At 36.6% G+C, this 22,723-nt stretch overlaps 1 protein-coding gene across 1 annotated transcript in view; it reads right to left on the bottom strand.

Moving 5' to 3' along the window:
* Positions 1 to 22,723, bottom strand: part of RNGTT (RNA guanylyltransferase and 5'-phosphatase) — a 348,213-nt gene that overhangs the window by 263,002 nt on the left and 62,488 nt on the right. The window contains exon 9 of the mRNA XM_020963066.2: positions 4,781 to 4,916. Within this exon, the coding sequence (XP_020818725.1) occupies positions 4,781 to 4,916 (136 nt within the window). The remainder of the gene's footprint in view (positions 1 to 4,780; positions 4,917 to 22,723) is intronic.

Genomic DNA, 22,723 nt, shown 5'->3' with positions numbered 1-22,723 from the left:
ACACAATTTAGATATAATAAAGGCTGATACTATAAGCAAACTGGGAGAGCAAGGAATAGTTTACCTTTCAGATCTATGGAGAAGGGAAGAATTTATAACTAACAAGAGATAGAGAACATTATGAAATACAAAATGGATAATTTTTATTACATTCCATTGAAAAGTTTTTGCACAAACAAAGCCAACGCAACCAAGATTAGGAAGGAAGTAGAAAACTGGGAAAGAATTTTTACAACCAGTATCTCTGATAAGGGCTTCATTTCTAAAATACATAAAGAACCAATCTCTTCTTTTGTTAGCAAATATAGCATATATTAGCAGATATGCTAATAAGTGCTGGCTAATATAAGGCAGCAAAAATTAAAAATGTAAAAATGGACCTTGGATTCACTTACTGAAAAAAATGCATTCCCTCATGGTCAACAATAAATAAGTCCCTTTCAAATTATGAAAAGTTAGCTGTGTTATTCTCAAAAGGACAATTAAATGAGTCCTCAGCTATAGCCACCCACCAGAACAGCAGAAACAGTAAGCTAAGCTGGGAACAATGGGAGTTCTATGGTAAACTTTCACAGCTATACCAAACCACACAAAATAAATCACTGAAGCCAAAGCAAGTTAGATCATTAAGAAACAAAAGAAGAAAAGGGTGAAAGAACAAAATGGGAAGAGTGACTGGGGGAAAATCTGATGTTTCCTATGATTCTGTTAGTATATGGAAGAGAAGGAACTTTCTCTACCAGTGAAGGTTCATCCCCTTCTCCAAAACTTATGTTCTTAAAGAATTGCCTAGAGCATTGGTATCAAACTCAAAAAGAAGGAGCACCCCCTACCATCAAATCGTATTCCCTTGCACCCAACAAACTGACTTAGGAGATCACAGTTAACATTATCTGTGTTCTATTGTATTTTTATTCATTTTGTTAAGTATTTCCCAATTATATTCTAATCTGGTTTTCACAAAACTCTGGCCAAGAGCATTGATGCATTAAATGATTTGCCCCATCACAGAGAAAATATATGTTAGAGGCAAGACTTGAAACCCCAAAAACCAGCTCTCTATCCTTTACACCTTACTGTCTTTCTCCTACTTGTCAATGTGAATACTTATTGCATGAGTAATAAATCAAAAATATATAATTGACATCTGCTGATGTTTTTTCTCTAAATCCCTAAAATTTGAGTGTGTAGGAGTTTTTTTTACTTTATTTTTTATTTCAGTGACATCTGTTATAAGACAACACCAGCATCTAAAGCTTTACATGGGAAATGCTAGATACTTATGACATTCTCTCAAATCAGTCTATACCACCAAGAAACAATTGGTGTCTTTCCACAATAATGCTTACTGCCAGACAGGTGTATTTTTATACATTTTATATATATTATATACACACACACACACATATATGGTTATATGTATATATACACACACATGTGTACATCTGTGTCTACATATGTGTATATACACAGATGTAATACATACATACATATATACACATACATACATACACATACACACACATATAAAATGACCTTTATACTGCTGCTAGTTACAAGTGATTAAAATCTACTGGATTTGTGGAATGTAACCAATGTTTCAACTCACAAGCTATACCCTTACACAGTATGTTAACCATTTGACAACCTACAATTTGGGTAACAAAAGTTGATTTTCAGTAGTACATTTGAGACTACTATTAGCACCTGATGTAAAATTTCAAAGCAGGAGAACTGTGTCTTTGATGCCCCTTTACTATTTTATCTCCTTTTCTTAACCCTTATACATCCTGGCTCCCTTCTTCTCAGTTATTATCCAGTGCCTGTAAACTGCCCAAAGCCTTGCAACACTTTAGCATACTACCACAGCTCTAGCCTCTCCAGAAGCATCCCACATTTCAAAATTAGTTCTCTCTCACATCTATCATACATCTTAAATCAAAATTCCTATTGCCACAAATCTCAGACTTGGGCCAGTCTACTGAAATTAATTCAGAGAAAAATATGGGTGATCAATAAAGTTAACTGATACATTTGCATTTTAAAATAAGAATGACAATTTTAAATGGATTTCTAGTGAGAAGATCATGTTATAGAAAGTTCCCCTGCCTCCTGAATATTTCTGACCTCATTCCTTTGCTCTGGCAAGGGCCACACACTCCATTTTTCAAAGAAGCCATTTCCTCTCTGGTTTTTAGGAAGGGAGTAGGACAGTAAAGTTACAATAACTAAGCACCTCCACCTCCCTTTTTGCATCCATTTTCCATCTTCTTTTGTCCCCACTCTCCAAGTACCAAATGATGTTCCTTGTAAACTGCCTGCTGCCCATAACCCAGAAAATTCATAAACCCATTTAAAATGAAGATGATTCCCTCCCTCATAAAATTTGGCATTTGAATGACTACCAGTTATTTTGGTAGGTCCTCCTTCCTCTTTTCCCCTGAATGTGCCCTTCTTATTAAAAGAAAAGGATAGAGGAATCTGAAGAACAGGTACTCATAGAGTGCAAGGACTGGAACCTAAAGGACAACCAAACAAGGAAATAATATTTTGGTTAACAGTCCAACTGAAGGGTTCTTCTCTCCCACCACACAGACTCTCTGTGCATAAATTTCCATAGTAATCTACTGAAAAATCACATCACTTAGGAGAGCAGAAAGGTAGTATACTGGATTTCAATGACTTAGGGAGAGAAAGTGAGACTGATGACTTTGAGAAATTCTGTCTCACCTAAATCCAATTCATGGGCAAGTCAAGATATCACCCATGATGTCACTGGTCCTCTGAAAACGAAGGATGAACAACACCACAAAGATTCCATTGAGAAAACTGGGGTTTGGCATCAATGCTTCCTTCAAACATCATTTGCCCCAGGTCTACCCCCAAACCACTGTGACTGGCATCCTATTTCTTTATACCTGGTAATCCTGTTAAAAACACTTCTGTACTTCATTTCCAAATCCTCACTAATATTTAGGTAGACCCCCTGAGTTCTAGTGTTTCCAAGAAAAAACATGCAAGGATTGCATTTGAATATGCAACTCACATTGGTCAATTCAGTCTTTGAATCCCCAATGCCTAGCACAGGTCTAGCTCAGAAAAATATTTCTTAATTGCCCAATATCTCTTAGCAACTCTGATAAAAAGATGATTTGTTCATATTTGGGAGGGAAGTTGGAGGAACAGTTTGAAATTAATGACTAAATTTAATCTTTAATTATCAATAGAAGTCAATTACCCCTATTTCCACAACTCTAAAGCAGATAATCAACTTGCAGCATTTATTTCAAAATAGGATGGTTGGGTAATCTTAAATTCAAACTAATTTATACCAGAACTACTTCATATGTCCAACAATTCAATTTCCATTCATTTATTGAGCTATATAACTTATATTATTCATTTAAAACCATATTTCTAGCACACATTTGTCTTTGTTATCCATCACAATTGTTGACAATAAATCTACTAAATAAAATTAGTTTAGCAACTATTCATCAAATTTCCAAAACCCTTCTTCAGTAATAATTAGCAATATATTAAAAATTAGGTAATAGTAACTTTTATTCCATGTGTAAAGGAAAGCTAACTAGTTGTATATTCCAGATAATGGAAAATATTAGGGAAATGTTCATCCAGACATATCGGTAAAGAGACTTGCACCATAATTATGAACTATTTTAAATCTGAATTTTTCATTCTCATACACAAAGAAAAGAATTTACTGAAGAAGCAGAATAATTCCATGACCTCACATTACTTTTAACTGGACATACTTTGAATTCTTTGTACTACTTTTAAATTATGAAAAAGAATTCATAATCCAGAATAGCTTTACTTTCACCTTACTGTAATATAGTTCAAACATTAATTTTACAATGCACAATTTTCTCTTTACAGTTAAAGGGGGGGAGCTAATTTTCTATTCTATGAATAAATTTTTTTTCAATCAGTAGGCTTAGCTGTTTAAATTTATTTCCCCAAGCAGGCAAGATTAAGCTTAATTTCAAAATTACAGAGTTTTAAGTCACAGTTAACTATCATATCTTAGTAGTATTAGGAAACTAAGAAAACATTTTATGACAATGTTATATCTAACTTTCTAATTCACTGTTCCAACAACAATGCACTAAGCAAGAGTACAGTCTGAACTAGAGGTAATTGGGAAATATTTAACAAAAGGAATGAAAATACAACATATATAATGTTAATTTGTAGTTTTCTGCATCAATGTCGAGGCTTCAGGGATCCACTTCTATTTGAATTTAACACCACCACACTAGTGACCCTATTTCCCCACAAACTCTCCAACACTGATTATTCCCATCTTAATCATCTTTGGCAGTTTGCTGAGTATAAGGTGAAACTTCAAGACTGCCTTAATTAGCATTTCCCTTGTTGGTGATTTTGGAGCCTTCAGCCTTCTTTCATATGGTTAGGAATTTGCAATTCTTTTGGGAACTGTTTGTTCCTATCACTTGACCACTTATCTACTGGGGAATGGCTAATGTAAGTCTCTGTATGTATATTGTTTACATAGCTCAGGTACCAAACCCTAATTCAATACCTATATTTTCAAATATTAAGTCAATAGTTCCCTCTTAAACAACCATCACTAATGCTCAAGGTATGTGTACCCTACAAATGGTTTTAGTAAACCTTGAGTTTCTCTGAAAATCATCTTTTTAATTATTACACATTATCATGAATACCATTGGCTATTAAAACAAAAATTAAGAAAAATAGCAGTATTGCAAAAGAAATGTTAAGTATGACTTACCCCATCCAAAAGTGTGTTTGACAAATGAATACGAAGATCTTTACGGAACGGGAATTCCAAATTTGACACATGAAAGACTGAATTGTCTCTATCTATCATAAAAACTTCATTTGTGCCATCAATCAACATCATATACCTGAAAATGAAGTAGTACAAATTATTTGAGGAGTGTTATAACACCCTAAAAAAACACTCTACAAGATGTTATTACTATTAATGACAATCTATTATATCTGGACTCACGACAACCAAGATTGCAAAGATGTTCTTTGTTGGCTTAGTTCTCAAACAGATGTTTAGTAATGAATATAATTAGAATTAAAAGGAAATAAACAGATTTAAAAACTCTTTACAACAAATTCCCCTGATAACGATCTATTATCCAGTATTTTTAGGGAATTTGTATAAATATAGAAGGACAAGGGCCATTCCTCAATAGACAACTGGTCAGAGGAGTTCGACAGATAGATATAGACAGATAGACAGACATGGCACACAGACACACACACACACACACACACACACACAGACACACACACACACACACACACACTCTCTCTCTCTCTCTCTCTCTCTCTCTCTCTCTCTCTCTCTCTCACTCACTCTTAAAGAAAATCAAAAAATAGGAGCAGCTAGGTGGCGCAGTGAATAGAGCTCTGGCCTTGGAGTCAGGAGAACCTGAGTTCAAATCCAGACTCAGACACTTAACACTTTCTAGTTGTGTGACTTTGGGCAAGTCACTTAACCCTGATCGCCTCAGAAAAAAAAATAAAAAGATCAAAAAATAAAAAGAAAATGATAACTGTTAAAGAGATTGAGGAAGGACAAAGAGATTAATACAATGTTGTGGAGCTGCAAATTAATGCAATCATTCTGAAAAAAAAGTTTTCAAAGTGTACCCAAAAAGTCTTTAAGATGTGTATATTCTTTGACCCAGTAATACCACTACTAAGCATATGCTTCCAAAGAGATCAAATGCAATGGGAAAGGCCCCATAAGTATATAATATTTATAGCAACATTTTCAGTGCAAAGAACTGAAAATAAGTGGGCACCTAATAATTTGGGAAGAACTGAACAAATTATGGTACATGAATATAAACGGAATATCATTGCATTACCAAAAAAAATTATAAAAGAGACAGATTCAGAGAAATCTGAGAACTTATATCAACTAATACAGAGTGAAATGAGCAGAACGAGGACAAAGAACAATTTAAGAGACAACAGTAACACTGTAAAGGAAAGTAAGTTTGAAAGACTTGAGAACTCTAATCTATGCAAGACCGAACCACAACCCCAGAAAACTGACCATGAATCATGCTTGGCACCTCTTGGCAGAGTGTGATCAACTAGAGGTGCTGAATGAGACATGCATTTTCAGAAGCATCTTGGTCCTGCCAGCTAATAGGTGGATTTGTAATTGCTTACTCAGGTTATAAGCAATAGCTTTAATTTTTTGTTTGAGAATGAGATTTATGAGGAGAATAATTTTTAAAAAGAGGGAAAAGAGAGAGGCAGAGCCAAGATGGCAAAGTAAGGGCAGGGCCTTGCCTGAGCTCTCACCCCAAACCCTCCAAAAACCTTAAAAAACAGCAGAACCCACAAAAATATGGGGTGAAACAAATTCCCCGCCCAAGACAATTTGGAAGATTGGCAGGAAAGGTCTGTTGCATCAGGGTGAGAAAAAAGTGCAGTCCAGCACAGGCTGGGTCACTGCAAACTGGCTCCAGGAAACCAGGAACAGGCCTTTGGAGTGACCATATCAACAGAAAAAGCAGCTGCTTCTGGAGCTCTTAGCCCACAGACAGTAAGGGGGTCGAACAACTGGTCAGAAGATTACAGAGGTCTTTTTGCTAATGTTGAGGCAATACTCTGCTCCTTTGCCTATACTCAGATCCAGGTCACAGTCCTGGGTGGCAGTCCCAGGGCGAGGAGGAGCACCAGCACACCAAAGCTTACAGCCACAGTGGAAGGGAGGACTCCTTTCACAACTCCAGGGCAGAAAAGAGTGCTTATGGTCACTCATAGACCAGAGTACAAGCCAGAAGAGTAGTTAAACACCTCTCCTTAAGTCATACCACCTTGGAAAAACTGAAAACTTACAGGTCTCTAAAAGTATCTCTGAAAACAGCTGCACAACACCCTGAAGCTTGGTACAGTGGGCCCTCCACCTGGAAACAGAGCCCTACTTCAACAAAGACTTAAAAGTCAAGCAATAGGCTGGGAATTGAGCAAACAATGGGGAAAAAAACTGACTACAGAAAGGTACTATGGTGACAAGGAAGGTCAAAACATACATTCAGAAGAAGAAAACAAAGTCAAAGCTCCTACTTCCAAAGCCTCCAAGAAATATATGAATTGGTCTCAGGCCACAGAAAAGCTCAAAAAGGATTTTGAAAATCAAATAGGAGAAGTAGAGGAAAAACTGGAAAGAGAGATGAGAGTGATGCAAAAAAATCATGAAAAACTAGTCAACAGCTTGCTAAAGGAGACCAAAAAAAAAAATACTGAAAAAAATAACACCTTAAAAATAGCCTAACCCAAATGCAAAAGAGGTCCAAAAAGCCAATGAGGAAAAGAATGCCTTAAAAGGCAGAACTGGCCAAATGGTAAAGGAAGTCCAAAAGCTCACTGAAGAAAATATTTCCTTAAAAAGTAGAATGGAGGAAATGGAAATCAAGACATTGTAAAATAAAACTAAAGAATGAAAAACTAGAAAACGCCATGAAATATCTCACTGGAAAAACAACTAACCTGGAAAACAGATCCAGGAGAGACAATTTTAAAATTGTTGATCTGAAAGCCACGATCAAAAAAGGAGCCTAGACATCATCTTTCAAGAAATTATCAAGGAAAATTGCCCTGATATTCTAGAACCAGAGGGCAAAAGAGAAATGGAAAGAGTCCACTTATCACCTCGTGAAAGAGATCCTCAAAGTTTTAAAAATGAATGTTAAAATTTATTTTTACAAGTAACTGGAGAAATGCTTTTTTAAATAAATATTTTTTCTAAAAAAGAGGGAAAAGAACATCAAAAACACAGAAGAAAGCAGAAGGAAGTTCAGAAGGAAACACTGAATGGTTCATTAGTGGAAGTGTCCATTAAACTTAATATGTGTTTTTGAAAAACAAGTTGTACATAATAACTTTGGTGGCTGAGAAATAATCCTTTTTCTGTTCTTCATAAACAAAATACTTGCAATTGTTGACATTTGTCAAATTTATAATAATTAATAATAACAATAAATTTTGAAAATAAAAGTTGCTTAGGTTAAACCACCAGATTTAACAAGACTGAATTTTTAACATGGGCAGGTTAAAGTAATATATAAAATTGTAAACCTACAAATGATATCCTCTCTATCGAAAACATGGGAAAGACAGTGTTTTTCAGTAACATAATGTAACTGTCAAACACAATCTTTCCTTAACATTGCCTAGAAAGGATTTTTTTTTAATGAGTTCTGGAATTTTTGTTATATCCCTTAACATCAAAGTCCTTCTATGGCATGTTAAATTGATGACAATAACTTGTTTTATATCATAGCTAAAAGTTATTGCTGAAGAGTAATACTAATACTCCTAAACACAAAATAATGTTATTTAGCAATTAACAAATTTTTTTTTAAAGACATAAAAGCTTAGATACACATGGACAAAGAATTATCAACTACAACCTTGGAAGGCATTAAATTGTGCTAATTTTAATACTCATGTACAGAATCAATCCTTCTGTTAGATGAGGTGACAGAGTCGATTTAAAAAACATAACAGCCAAGGAGGACACAGTATTTAAGAACTGTCATTAGTAAAAACTGTCAGAAATTTCCTTGAAACAAAAGGCACCCTGACATTTTAAAACATCACATTTCCCCTTTGCTGTCTTTTACTGCAACCAAAGTGCAGAGACTAAAGAGTGAAGAAAGAGAATTGAAAAGAGAGGAACCTTCTGTTCTCATGGAAGGCTAGAGCCCAGTCCTCCAAAATCTCCATTTAAGGAGTGAGCCCAGCTGAGAACTTCTGATTTCTCACCTGACTGCAGTACTCTGGGACATCTCTGACTATTCTACCATGTTACAAGAAGCTCTTTATTGGGAAAACCTCATCTTTAGTCTCAGTACTTTAACTCATAACTATCTTTTGTCCTTCTGATTAAGGGTAGAGCCATGAACACCAAAACCTCCATTTAAGTAAGGATCCCAGCTCAGATTCTCATTACTTCTCACCTGGTTACACTACTCTGGACACCTCTACTTCTTTCTCCACCATGTTTCTGTCTATCTGATACCTCAACTTCCCCACCCTTGCCTGTGTTGTCTTGTAAGCCTCTTGAGGAAAGAGAGTGCCTTTCTTTTCTTTTCTTTTTTTTTTGGGGGGGGCAGGAGGGGGTTTAGGATTTGTATCCTCACCACTTAGCCCAGCAACTGGCAGAGAGTAGATCATTAAATGTTTACTGACTACTGACTATTCCAGTCTCCTGTGTTGACATATTCTTAGAAGAAAATGAGAAGTGACCTAATACCTTGAGCCTCAGCAACCCAAGAAGACGCAGCTGAGAAGGAATTTGTTTGTTCGCTCAGAAGGAACTCACTTGGCCAAAAAGTCCTATTACATTAAAAACTGGTATCCTGTTAAGTATTTGTAAGCTATAGTATATTCTGAAAATGTATATACCAAAGCTTATTTATATTACTCCAGTATAAATGCTATACAGTATTATTCCAAACTGTCTCAAGTTATTCCACTGAAAACTTATAGAATCATTCTGTGCCCATTTTAAATTATATAAAGAATACAATAACATTAATAAAGCTATTGCTTGACTGGAGAAAAAACAAAGAAATAAGAAAAAAATTCCCATCCATCCTTTAAAGTCCAAATTAAATGCAATATTCTCACTCTCATCTGATCTTCCATGATGGAAGGGACCTTATCCCACAGCCCTCAAACAGCACATTGGTTTGCAGTGCTGTATATTACAGATAGCTGTGCTTGTGTTTTATTCCACCTAGTACACTACATGAATTCCATGAGAGCAAGAACAAAGACTGTGTCCTGTCTACACATTATGCTTGCACAGTGCCATGAACTGTATTCAGTGAACTTCACTGAAAAAATGTATGTGTTAAATGAAATCATTCTCTATCAAATGTTCATTCCACAGCAGTGTTTCCCTACCCAAACTATACTAAAATCTCTACCTTGGTCTACACCTTTCTCCACAGACTCAACATCCTTAGCCCAGGGGTCAACACAGGAAGACAAAAGAAGAAGGGAAGAGAAAGACAAATCACTATGGGGGGGGGGTTCTGAGTTTGTTTATAGGGTTTTTAAGAAGTAAGGTCCTTTGGTAATAAAATATTTAGCAGACTGGTTAAAAATTTGTTTTGGACCATGACAACCCTTTGGCCTTTCAACTTGGAAACACTACACTGTCCCAAATTGGTTTACTTCTTAACTTTACCTACTTAACAGCATCTCTTTTCCAACACTGACTTTTAGGGGTCAAAAATCAGGTATCAACAACAACTAAATAACAAAAATTGGTAAATGTGTGATGTCTGCTCAAAATCTAATTCACTGCTCATTGTACTGTTCCTCTATTTTTGTTATGATAGAAATTTAGGTCACAATTATTAGTATAGCAAGGGTTGCAAAATCATAATTAAAGCAGTTCATGAGACAACTGAGACTGTGAACAACTGAACAACTGTGCCTCCTGAAGACATTAATTATGTTAACGTTTACCTATCTGTTGCCCTATCAGCACAAGAATACAGCCACGGTACATCACTCTAAGTGTCAAAAATTTTGTCATTCTTAATTATTTTTTAAGATTCATTGATTTATTTATTTTTAGTTTTCAACATTCACAAGATTTTGAATTTCCAAATTTTTCTCTCCATCTCATCCCTCTCCCTACCCTAAGACAGCATGCATTCTGAACATCTCTTCCCCTAATCTGCTCTCCATTCTATCTCCCCCCTCTTCTATTTTCTCCTTCTTCTATTTTTCCTCTTCCATTTTTCTATAGGGCAGGATAGATTTCTATACCCCCCTGCCTATATATCTTATTTCCCAGTTACATGTAAAAACAATTTTTAACATTTGTTCTCAAAACTTTGGCTTCCAAATTTTCTCCCTTCCTTCCTCCCCACTCACCCTCATTGAGAAGGCAAGCAATTCAATACAGGTTATATTTGTGTAGTCAGGCAAAACACTTCCATAGCAGTCATGCTGTAGAAAAATATGTATATTTTCCTTCATCCTATCCCACCCTATCATTTATTCTATTCTCTATTTTGACTCTGGCCCTCCTGAGAAGTGTTTGCCTCTGATTACACCCTCCCCCAATCTTCCCTCCTCTCTATCATTCCCCTGTTCTCTCATCCCCTTCTCCCCCTATTTTCCTGTAGGGTAAGATAGATTTCCATTCCCAATTAAATGTGTATGTTACTGCCTTAAGCCAAATCCGATGAGAATAAGATTCACTCATTCCCTCTCACCTTCCCCTACTTCCCCTCCACTCTAAAAGTCTTTTTTTGTTGTTTTATGTGAGATAATTTACCCCTTTCTACCTTTCCCTTTCTCCTCCCAGTATAATCCTCTCTCATACCTCAATTTTATTCTCCAGATATGACCCCTTCATCTTCAACTTACCCTGTGCCCTCTAGCTAGCTAGCTAGCTATACATATAATTTTTCTCCCTCCAACTACCCTAATACTGAAAAAAGGTCTCACAAGTTACAAATATCATCTTTCCGTGCAGGAATGGAAACAGTCCAACCTTAATAAGTCCCTTATTATTTCTCTTTCCTGTTTACCTCTCCATGCTTCTCTTGAGTCTTGTATTTGAAAGTTGAATCTTCTATTCACCTGTGGTGTTTTCATCAAAAATTACTGGAAGTCCTCTATTTCACTAAATATCCATTTTTCCCCTTGAGGATCATACTCAGTTTTGCTGGGTAGGGGATTCTTGGCTATAATCCTATCTCCTTTGACCTCCAGAATATCATATTCCAAGTCCTCTGGTCCCTTAATGTAGAAACTGCTAAATCTTGTGTTATCCTGATTGTGTTTCCACAATACTTGAATTATTTCTTTCTGGATGCTTGCAATATTTTCTCCTAGACCTGGGAATTCTGGAATTTGGTTACAATATTCCTAGGAGTTTTCCTTTGAGGATCTCTTTCAGGAGGTGATCAGTGGATTCTTTCCATTTCTACTTTGTCCTCAGGTTCCAGAATATCAGAGCCATTTTCCTTGATAATTTCTTGAAAGATGATGTTTAGGCTCTTTTTTTGATCATGGCTTTCAGACAGTCCAATAATTTTTAAATTCTCTCTCCTGGATGTATTTTCCAATGAGATATTTCACATTCTCTTCTAGTTTTTCATTCTTTTGGTTTTGTTTTACAATGTCTTGATTTCTCATAAAGTCACTAGCTTCCATTTTCTCCATTCTAATTTTTAAGGAAGTATTTTCTTCAGTGAGCTTTTGGACTTCCTTTTCTATTTGGACTATTCTGCTTTTTAAGGCATTCTTCTCCTCATTGACTTTTTTGGACCTGTTTTGCTACTTGAGATAGGCTATTTTTTAAGGTGTTACTTTTTTCAGTATTTTTTTTGGTCTCCTTTACCAAGATGCTGACTTGTTTTTTGTGATTTTCTTGCATCACTCTCATCTCTCTTCCCAGTTAGTTGTTCCTCTACTTCTTTTACTTGCTTCTCAAAATTCTTTTTGAACTCTTCCATGGCCTGGGACTGATTCATATATTTCTTGGAGGCTTTGGATGTCGCAGCTTTGACTTTGCTGTCTTCTTCTGGTTGTATGTTTTGATCTTCTTTGTCACCAAAGAAAGTTTCTAATGGTCTGACTTGTTCTGCACAGTTTGCTCACGTTCCCAGCCAACTACTTGAGTTTTAAACTCTTTCTTAAGGTAGGGATGTGCTTCCAGTGTGGAAAAATGTACTGTCCCAAGTTTTAAGGGTGCTGTGCAGCTGTTTTCAGAGATTGTTCTAGGGACCTATAAATTTTCAGTTCTTCCAAGGTGGTATGATCAAGGGCGAGGTGTTTACTCCTTTCCTGGAATGTGCTCTGGTCTACGAGTGACCACAAGTACTGTTTTCTGCCTTGGAACTGTGAGGAGGGTTTTCTCTACCCTGCCACTATAAGCTCTATCACGACAGCCTCCTCCTCATCCCAGGATTGCCACCCAGAGCTGTAACCCATATCCAAGCATGGGCAAAGCAAGAGACCCCTGCCTCAGCACCAACAAAGAAATCCATGCAAACCCCCTCTGAACAATCACTAGATTCCCCCCAAGTCCATCGGCCGCAAGCTCTGGAAGCAACACCATCTGAGACTAGGACCTAACTTCTCTCTCACCACAGTCACAGACTTTTCCTACTGACCTTCCAAGTTGTCTTTGGCATTTTTGGGCTCAGAAGTCTGGAAACCACCATAATTACTCATGATTCAGTGCCTTGAGGCCTGTTCCAAGTTCGCTGAGTCCTGGTCTTTGCCTGTGTGCCAATGCTGAACTACATTCCCCTCCCAGCCCAACATGATAGACCTTTGCAATCAACCGTCCAGGTTGTCTTGGGCTGGAAATTTGTTTCACTCTGTCTTTTTCTGGGTTCTGCTGCTCTAGAATTTGTTTAAAGCCATTTTTACAGGCATTTGGAGGGGTTTGGGGGAGAGCTCAAGCAAGTCACTACTTTCACTTTGCCATCTTGACTCCATCCCTCACTCTTAATTTCTATGATATTTAGCAGCACAACATGGAGAAAACACAAATGGCACATGATTTCACTGTAGCTATACTCAAGTCCCTCACTTTCATGAGGCTTACATATACTATCAAATTAAATTTTGGTTCTGCAAATTGGTTTTTATCTTTTTATGATTTTATACTTCTACCAAATATAAAAGATCTAATTTACTGACAGTAAGGTACAACATTAAAATTAAACTTTAATTAAAATATTAAGCCTTCAGATAATTTAAACCTGCTTCAAAACCTGGTCTTTCACAGAAGTAACAAAACCATGATACAGCATTAAATTAACCCTGATAAAACTCATCATGCAATTTGATACCTGAGAACAGGTATATAGTCTAAATGAAATATAAAATCAGAAAGTTTCTTGAACATACACAAAATATAAATTAATGCTTTTTCGTCCAAAAATTTCTAATTATACAGACTAAAAGACAAAATCCTTACAAAATGAAGACCAATAAAATCATAATTTGGCTTATGCTTACAAATTTCGTTAATTCTAATCATTCTTAAAGCAAGTATCAATATCATCAGTGAAAATTACCAAATAAGCACAATGACAGAAATACTTGAAATAAATTATGCTAGGAGCCTCACTACAGAATTTGCTACTTAAAAGAATTCAATATAAAGTGGATTACTCTTGGACCCTACCAAAGGAAGTTTCACAAAAGTAACAAAAGTACTCATTAATTATAACAAAGTTTGGAGCACAGTAAAGTGTTGTACTTGTGTTTTATTCCACCTAGTAGACTCCATGAACTAACCCTGATGACAGCATCATTTCTGCAATAGTATATTTTCACTGACACATTAATAAACATGACACAATAATTTATCAACAATGACACAACACTACTAATAGACAAAAGAAATTTGAACTCTGACATAAGTTAAATTTACTAATTCAATTCAATTTTCCTCAAATAAGTCAAAAATACTGTTTCAGTGCACATGCATGAGAAATACAGGAAATGGGGTACAGAAGTCTATCCTGCCCTACAAGAAAACAGAAGGGGAGAGAAGAGAGGGCAGACTAGGGGAAGGGGTATTCAGAATGCATGCCATCTTAGGGTGGGGGGAGAGGTGAGATGGGGTGGAAAATTTATAACTCAAAATCTTGTGGAAGTAAATGTTGAAAACTAAAAAATACATAAATTTATATTAAAGAAAATTTTTAAAATCTGTTATGTATATCTTGTGATTTCTTTTAAATATATAATAAAGTTATCATGTAAATTAAAAAAAAAGAAGAAGAAGAAGGTCCAGAGAGTCAAGCAGTAGAGGTTACACTTGATATAGGAAAGAAGAAGCCTGGAAATTTATGAGTAGGGGAGGTTCATGATGAAAACGGTATTAAAGGAAGATCAGTTTGGTATTCATGGGCAGAGTGGAGAGGAAAAAGAGGGAGGCTAATTTCAAAGCCAGTTCAGTTAAATAGAACCGAATTAGTAATGTCTTGAACTAACATGGCGGCAGCAGGATTTGAAACTCATTATAGAATCATCCTAAAAGCTAGGAATACCAATAGTCCCTGCCCTCAAAGAGCCCACATTCTAATAGAAGAGACAGTATACAAGTAACTCAGTGAGTACATGTTATATACTGACTAGATGGAAGGCAAATGTAGAGGGGAAGGCACTAGCAGCTTGGAGTAGGGAGAAGAAAGCAATTAGGAGAGGCAGTATTGGAGCCCAGACAGAATAAAGGAAATGAGATGCTCCCCCTTAAAAGACTTGGAATGGCATCCTATTTCCATCCCACTTCAAGTATTCAATTCAACAAAAAGTTAATAACCCTGTGCCCTAAGGTTCTATGCTGGATGATAGCAGCATCACAAAGATTCAGCATACCGTGGGCTAAATATGACAGCCATCTTTGGTAATAGGATAAAAAAGGTGTGTTTAAAGACTGCTTTTTGGACAATGCAGTAGAAAAGTGATGAAATGTAACTAACCCTTCAAATGGTTTCATTTTGGTCTATGGAGCTGTGGGCAAGGGTCCTATTGTCGGTATTTAAGTAGAGGCTGGGTGGCCATCTGTCAGGGATACATTCTTGCCAATCCTAAAATTCCATCATCCTGTTGGAAGAGTTCTCCACATTCCCAGCAGGGAAATACTACGGTCAGTCTGTCAGTCAGCCAACACATTTTACAGGACACCTGCTATGTGTAGAACTGCACAAAGTGCCCCAGAGAGATGTTCAAAAGGAGCCTGCCGTCCAACAAAAGACCCAGGAGACCAAAAATTGCAAACAAACATAAACAACAAAATGTATATATATAAATAAATACATATATATGTATATATAAAGACACATTTAGCAACAGTTAAGTTTGTGTCTTTTCTTCCAGAAGACTATGCTCCATGGGGGCAAGGACCATGACTTAGCTCACTTTATAACTCACTTAGGACCTGTGCCAGAACTCTGCATACAGGAGGGGCTTAATAAACATGAATCAATTGCTGAGTGATTGGAACCAGCCAAATAAGTCTAAGAAAAAACTGATAAACGAGAGGGTTGCCTGAAAAAAACTTGAAAGGAGGGGTAGAAGGGAATAAAAATAAATTTTTTAAAAAATAAAAGAAAGAAGAAATGGTTCAGAACTTCCGCTTCCAGGAACCAAGATGGTGGAGTAAAAAGGTAGTCACTCTCACCCTCCTCTATCAAACTCTGAAAACCCAGAAAATATCACCCCAGGAAAAAAAAAACCCTGGAATAGCTGAACGAAAAGAAAGATGGGGAACAGCTGTGCAGCAGCCCAGCAAACAGGTTTCCCAGTGCTCCAGCAAAAATAAGGGAAACAGCACTACAAAGGGCCCCAGGTGGATAAGCACCCTGCAGCATTCATCTGAAAGGAGCTGAAGAAAGCAACATAGAGTCTTCCTAAAGTCCCAGCCTTGCTGATTCCAACCAAACACCAGGTAAGCTGTCAGAACCCTACAGCCTCCAACTGTCAACCAGGAGGAGATCCTGAAGCCCAGGTGGTAGAGCAGGCAAACACCAACACCTGTGCCTCAGTGAGGGTAGGGGAACCAGTGGAAACCAGCTCAGAAAACCACCAGGGCCTCGGCACTCTACTGCAAAGGAATCTCCCAGTGCATTAGCAGAAACAAGGGAGGCAGCATTGCAATGGGCCCCAGACAGATATTTACCCTGCAGCACCCATCTAAAAGGAGCTGAAAAAAGCTAAAGGAAAGGAAAAGCAGGCAACCAAGAATTGCCTGAAAGTTCCAGCCTTGCTGATCCCAGCCCAACATGAGGTAAGTGGCCAAAACCCTACAGCCTCCAATTGCCAACATAAGAGGCCCCAGCACACAAAGCCAGTGACCAAGACCCAACACAAGAAGCTTGGGTCAGTGCCCTCTGTTCCCCAGTAGGGGAGCTCAATCTCTTTAAAGGCCAGGGAATAAAGAAACCATGAGGAAAAAGAAACGTACCATAGATTCATATTATGAGAAGAGTGAAGATCAAGACAGAAATTCTGCAGCATCAAAAGGGAATGTGAACTGGTCTGAAGCCCAAAATAGCCTTCTTAGGAGAGCTCAAGAAGGATTTTAAAAGTCTAATGAGAGAGGCAGAAAAGTCCTTAAAAAATACAATTGGCAATTGGAAAAAAAGTACACTGAAGAAAACAAGTCCCTAAAAAACATAATTGGTAAACTGGAAAAAAAGTACAACGAAGAAAACAAATCCCTTAAAAATACAATTGGCCAATTGAAGAAGGAAGTACAAAAACAGAAGAAAACAATCTGTTAAAAACTAGAAATGGACAAATGGAAACTAATGACTCTATGAGAGAGCAAGAATCAGTCAAACAGAAACAAAAAAATGAAAAAATAGATGAAAACATAAAATAACTCATGGGAAAACAACCGACCTGGAAAATCGATCCAGGAGAGACAATTTAAAAATCATTGGACTACCTGAAAATCATGATGAAAAAAAGAGCCTGGACAGTATCTTTCAGGAAATCATAAAGGAAAACTGCCCAGAAGTCCTAGAACAAGAAGGTAAAGTAACGATAGAAAGAATACACTGCTCACCACCTAAAAGAGATCCCTTTTGACAACACCAAGGAATATAATAGCAAAATTCCAAAATTACCAGATGAAAGAGAAGGTGCTGCAAGCAGCCAGAAAGAAACAATTTACATATCATGGAACCACAGTCAACATTACACAGGACCTTGCAGCTTCTACATTAAAAGACCGCAGGGCATGGAACATGATATTCCATAAGGCAAAGGAGCTTGGATTGCAGCCAAGGATCAACTACCCTGCAAAAATGAGCATGATTTTTCAAGGGAGGAGATGGATATTCAACGAAATAGGGGACTTCCAAATCTTCCTGATAAAAAGACCCTCAGAGCTCAACAAAAAAATTTGTCTTCAAGTACAAGATTCAAGAAAGACATAAAAAGGTAAATGGGACAGAAAGATACAAAATGTTGTTAATAAGGGTGGACTGTTTACATCCCTACAAGGGAAGATGACACTTGCAACTCTTGAGAACTGAATTGTTATTACACCATGTTAAAGGAGTATACATAAAGGGGGTGGATATTAGTTGACTTTGATGTAATGATTTAAAAAATCTAATAAAGTGGGTTAAATGGAAAATGTACTGAGAAAGGAGGAGGTAGACAAGGGCAAATCACATTACAGGAAAAGACCAAAAATCCTATTACAGCAGACGGAAAGAAGGAAGGGGGTGAGCATTGTTTGAACCTTACTCTCATGAGATTTGGCTCAAGAAGGGAATAATATAATCAGTTAGGTACAGAAATCTAACTTGCCTTATAGGCAGTAGGAGGGAAAAGGGGAAAGAAAGGAGAGAGGGAATAGAAGGGAGGGAAAAAACAGTAAGGGCAAAGGGGAAGAAAACGGAAAGGGATAATAGAAGGGAGGAGAGACTGAAGGAGGCCATGGTCAAAAGCAAAACACTAGTGAGGTGGGAAAGGAGAAAGAAAAGCATAAACGGGGGGGGGGGAAGGAGAGAGAAAAAGACACAGATAGTACTCATAACTGTGAAAGTTGAATCACTATCTTTTTTTTTCTCTTCTGTTGAGTTTTGTTTCCTCTTTCTGATGGTTCCTCCTATTGGTTTTAATTTTTGCTTACGACTTCACTAATGTGAAAATATGTTTAATAGGAATGTAAATGTATAGCCTATATCAGATTGTGTGCCATCTTGGGGAGGGTGGTGGGTAGGAAGACAGAAAAAAATTTTAAACTCAAAAGCATATGGAAGTGATTGCTGATAAATCAAAATAAATTAATAAAATTAAAAAAAAAAAGAAATGGTTCATCATGGCATAGAAGTAACCTTGGGTACTCTAATAAAGGTAAGATGTGGCAGAAACTATCATACTGGAAAAACTTCAAATGCAGTCCTGGCAACAGACTATGTCTATTTTCTGAGTACCAATGTAGCTAACTTAAGTAGAGACACATTACCACTAAGTTGGCCACCTGGTGATGAATCATGGTCATGGCAACCCATGAAAAAAAAAATTAAAAATATCAGGGAAATATAAGATCAAAAGACAAGATGTGATTGGCTACATAACAGGGTCGAGTGATAACAGTTGGACAATCAAAGTGTTCCACTAGTACCCTTGAAATGTTTAGAAAAATTGAGAAAAAATATCAAGAAAAAATATCAAGAAAAAATAAGGTAACCAAGAAAACATCACTATCAAGCTATTCTCCCATTTATACAAAATCTTTATAAATCATCTATACATGAACCACAGTCATTCTCAATGAGGGGAATAATACAGAACAAACAGGCTTTCACAAGCAACATGCAACAGCTGACAACATCTTTGCCATTTCACAACTAAAAGATGCAAAGAATATAATTTCCTAGTATGCTTACTGTTTGTTAATTTTTTAAAAAGCATTTAAATTCATAGAACAAAACAGCACCTTAAAGACTCTTCTTCAACAAGGCTCTTCCTCCACGCATACTGCAAGATTATTCAAAATTCCTTGGAAGATATAACAGAAAAAAACCCTGTTCAAAGACCCTCTGATAATAATTAAGCAAGGAAAGTATAACTATAAGATGCATGTTCCCCAAAGCTTTTAGCCACTGTGATAGAGGAGACCCAGAGAATAGATTAGATTAAAGAGAAATTTCCTGTGGATGGCAAGTTCCTCCAAATGTTCATGTTTATTCATATTGCATCAAGCTTCAAAATATTATAGTCTTCTGGAAGAGATCTGTAAGCTCTCAAAGGAATTTGGTCAGTACAAACTCCTTTGTTCTAACACAAAAAAATCCAAGTGGATACAGAATGTCTACTGCCCAGATTTCAAGAAGCATTATATCTAAATACTCTACAGAGCTTGTCCAATATTATGTATATCTAGGAAAAACAGTAAGGATAGATGAGTTGAGCCCAAAGTTGAATGGGAGAAGGAGAATGGGACAGAATGCTTTCAGGAGATTACAAAGCTCTTTTACTAACCCCCAAGCTTCCCATGAAACAAAGGCCCATCTTTTCAATACTAAAATTATGCCAACATTTCTACATGATGATATTATTGCTTCCAAAAAAATAAAAAATGATCACACAAATGACAATGGAAAAACACATGAGAATGTTAGTTGGTTGTTGTCCTTCGTTCTTGAAGAGGACCAAAATGACATCAGTATGTTAGAATCAAGTTACAATGCATCCGACTGGCTGATCAGACCAATACAAGCTTGGAATGCTCTACCACAGGTCAGGCACAAATAGTCCATGTGAACATTTGGGGCGTATTCTCTAAATTTGCACACTCTTTCTTTTGAGCTACTTCAGTTCTCCTTTGCTCATCGCATACAGCACCTTCTCTAATGAGGGCACACCATGCTGGGCAGTCCTGTGCCAGTGTCTCCCATGTCACGCACAGGAGAATGTAAGCAGGCTACAACATAAAACCAATGCAGAACCCCAAAAATGAGAAGTCAAGAAAGTGATCACGGAATTGTATGATATGAAGAAAAGATGGGCTATACATAACAGCAAAATCTGAGGATGATACAGGTGGCAAACTAGTACCCTATGATATCAGGGGAAAGCAAAAAAATGTCCCTAGTACTCCGATTAGACTCCCATAGTAACCTTTTGCGAGGATACAGACAAGAATTACACAGGACAGGTAGGCATGGATAAGTTTAGATCTGTATCACTGAAGAAAATTTCTGAATTAACAAAATGAGATCCATTCAAATACTGAGTATTTGGTAATTAAAGTCTACCAAAGTATTTTTAAGTGAAGGACTTGACTAACTGCTATAACAAAAAGGTACTGCATGTTTTTATTAGCAATATCCATTGACACGCAAAAACATAAATCAGTATTTAAGAATCTACTATGTAACTAACACTGATAACAATTTATAAAAATAATTATAAAACATGAACTCTGTCCTTAAGAAACTGACATTCTAGTGGGGGAAGGGGGGAATGGTGGTAAGTAAAGTGTTAAAATATACACAAACAGCTATAATCAATTTAATAACCATTTATTTAGTTCTACTATGCCCTAAGCATTCTGCTAGGGACTAGGGGATAGGAAGAAGTTATTACTGACTATAGAGGAAGAGTTAAGGCAGATGACTTGGGCAAAGGTGTGTCCTTTAGAAGGACCCTTCTTCACTTTTCCATTTTAATCGCTATAGATACATGCAGGTGAGGAGGGAGAATGCATTCCAGGTATGAAAGACAGACAGAGCAAAGGAAGAAGGGAGATTGGAGACAGAATATCGTGTGTGAGGAACAAGAAGAAAGCCAACTGGCTAGAATGTAAGGTGCACAGAAGGGAATAATGTACAATAAGTTGGCAAAGTAGGTTTAATCCAGGTTGTGATCCAGAGTAATGAAGATCTGAATTCAAATACTGCCTCAGACACTTACTGTCTGTGTGACCCCAAGCAAGTCACTAACTGTAAAATGGGGATAATAATAGCACCTAACTACCTCCCAGGGTTATTGTGAGGAACAAAGGAGATATTTGTAAAGTGCTCAGCACAGTGCCTGTAATATTGTAAGTACTACATAAATTCTAGCTATTATTACTATTGTAATTATTGTTATATACAATCCTCTTTTTCTGTTCTTCTTTATATATGGAAATGTTCATATTTGTTGATGTAGAGTTCACAAAAAAAGATACAACATATACAAACACATACACAAATACATTTAATTTCCAAAGGCAATCTTCCCCGTTTTCTGTTAAGCAGGTGTCCTTTATAAGATAATCAATAAATCTGTTTTTTAAAAAAAAAGCAATGCTTTCCATGTTTAAAGCAAAAGAGGAAATGGAAAGGTGGCATAGTGGATGGAGCACTGAACTTGAAGTCAGGAAGACTTGAATTTTAATCCTGCCTCAGATATCTGCATGTGTATCCTTGAGCAAGTCAATTAACCTCCTTGTGCCTCAGTTTCTTCATCTGTAAAATAAGGGAGTTGAACTCAAAGGCCTCAAAGGTCTCTTTCAGTTATCAATCCTATGAACTTAGTTCAAAGTTTCTTTGGTCATTCTTGTACATAGGTTATACAATCTTTACTCATTTGTCTCAAGCTTATACACACACTTGACACCAATCATTAATGACAACAGAGACTAGATAGCTATTTAATTACCTAAATAACTTTGGTAAGATTCAGAAGTAGCAAAAATTAGAAGGGTGAACAATAATTCAAAATCAAAATCGAAGAAATTAAAACAGGTGTATCTCTCAATCTGTCTAGGAACTTGTTTTCTAAACACAAGAACACTAAAAACAATCCATGGCCTAAAATATTTCCATGTTCTGAAACAGCTTTATGAGATTTGGCAACAATAAGGGAAAATATGAATACACAACACATCTATATGTATATAATACAGAAACTATATTGTTATTCTCTTCCCAGCACCATGTCATAAAACTATTATCAAATGCAGGAAGACTCCCTGACCCTTCCAAAAATAATCAGAATTAGATTGTTGTTAGGCTTTAAAAAATTACAGAATGATAAAAAAAAACACCTAAGTGTCAAATATACTATTAAAACACTACTTCAATCACTCTCATAATCACTGAAAGTTGACAGATCTGAAAAATCAATCCTGTAATTTCCTAGTTTTTTGTAGCATGCAACAAAAGAATGT

This window comes from Phascolarctos cinereus, unplaced genomic scaffold (genome assembly GCF_003287225.1).
Source record: "Phascolarctos cinereus isolate Bilbo 61053 unplaced genomic scaffold, phaCin_HiC Scaffold_5;HRSCAF=322, whole genome shotgun sequence".
NCBI classification, from domain to species: Eukaryota; Metazoa; Chordata; class Mammalia; order Diprotodontia; family Phascolarctidae; genus Phascolarctos; species Phascolarctos cinereus.
Note: the sequence above shows the minus strand (reverse complement) of the source record. Positions and strands in the feature narration are given on the sequence as shown.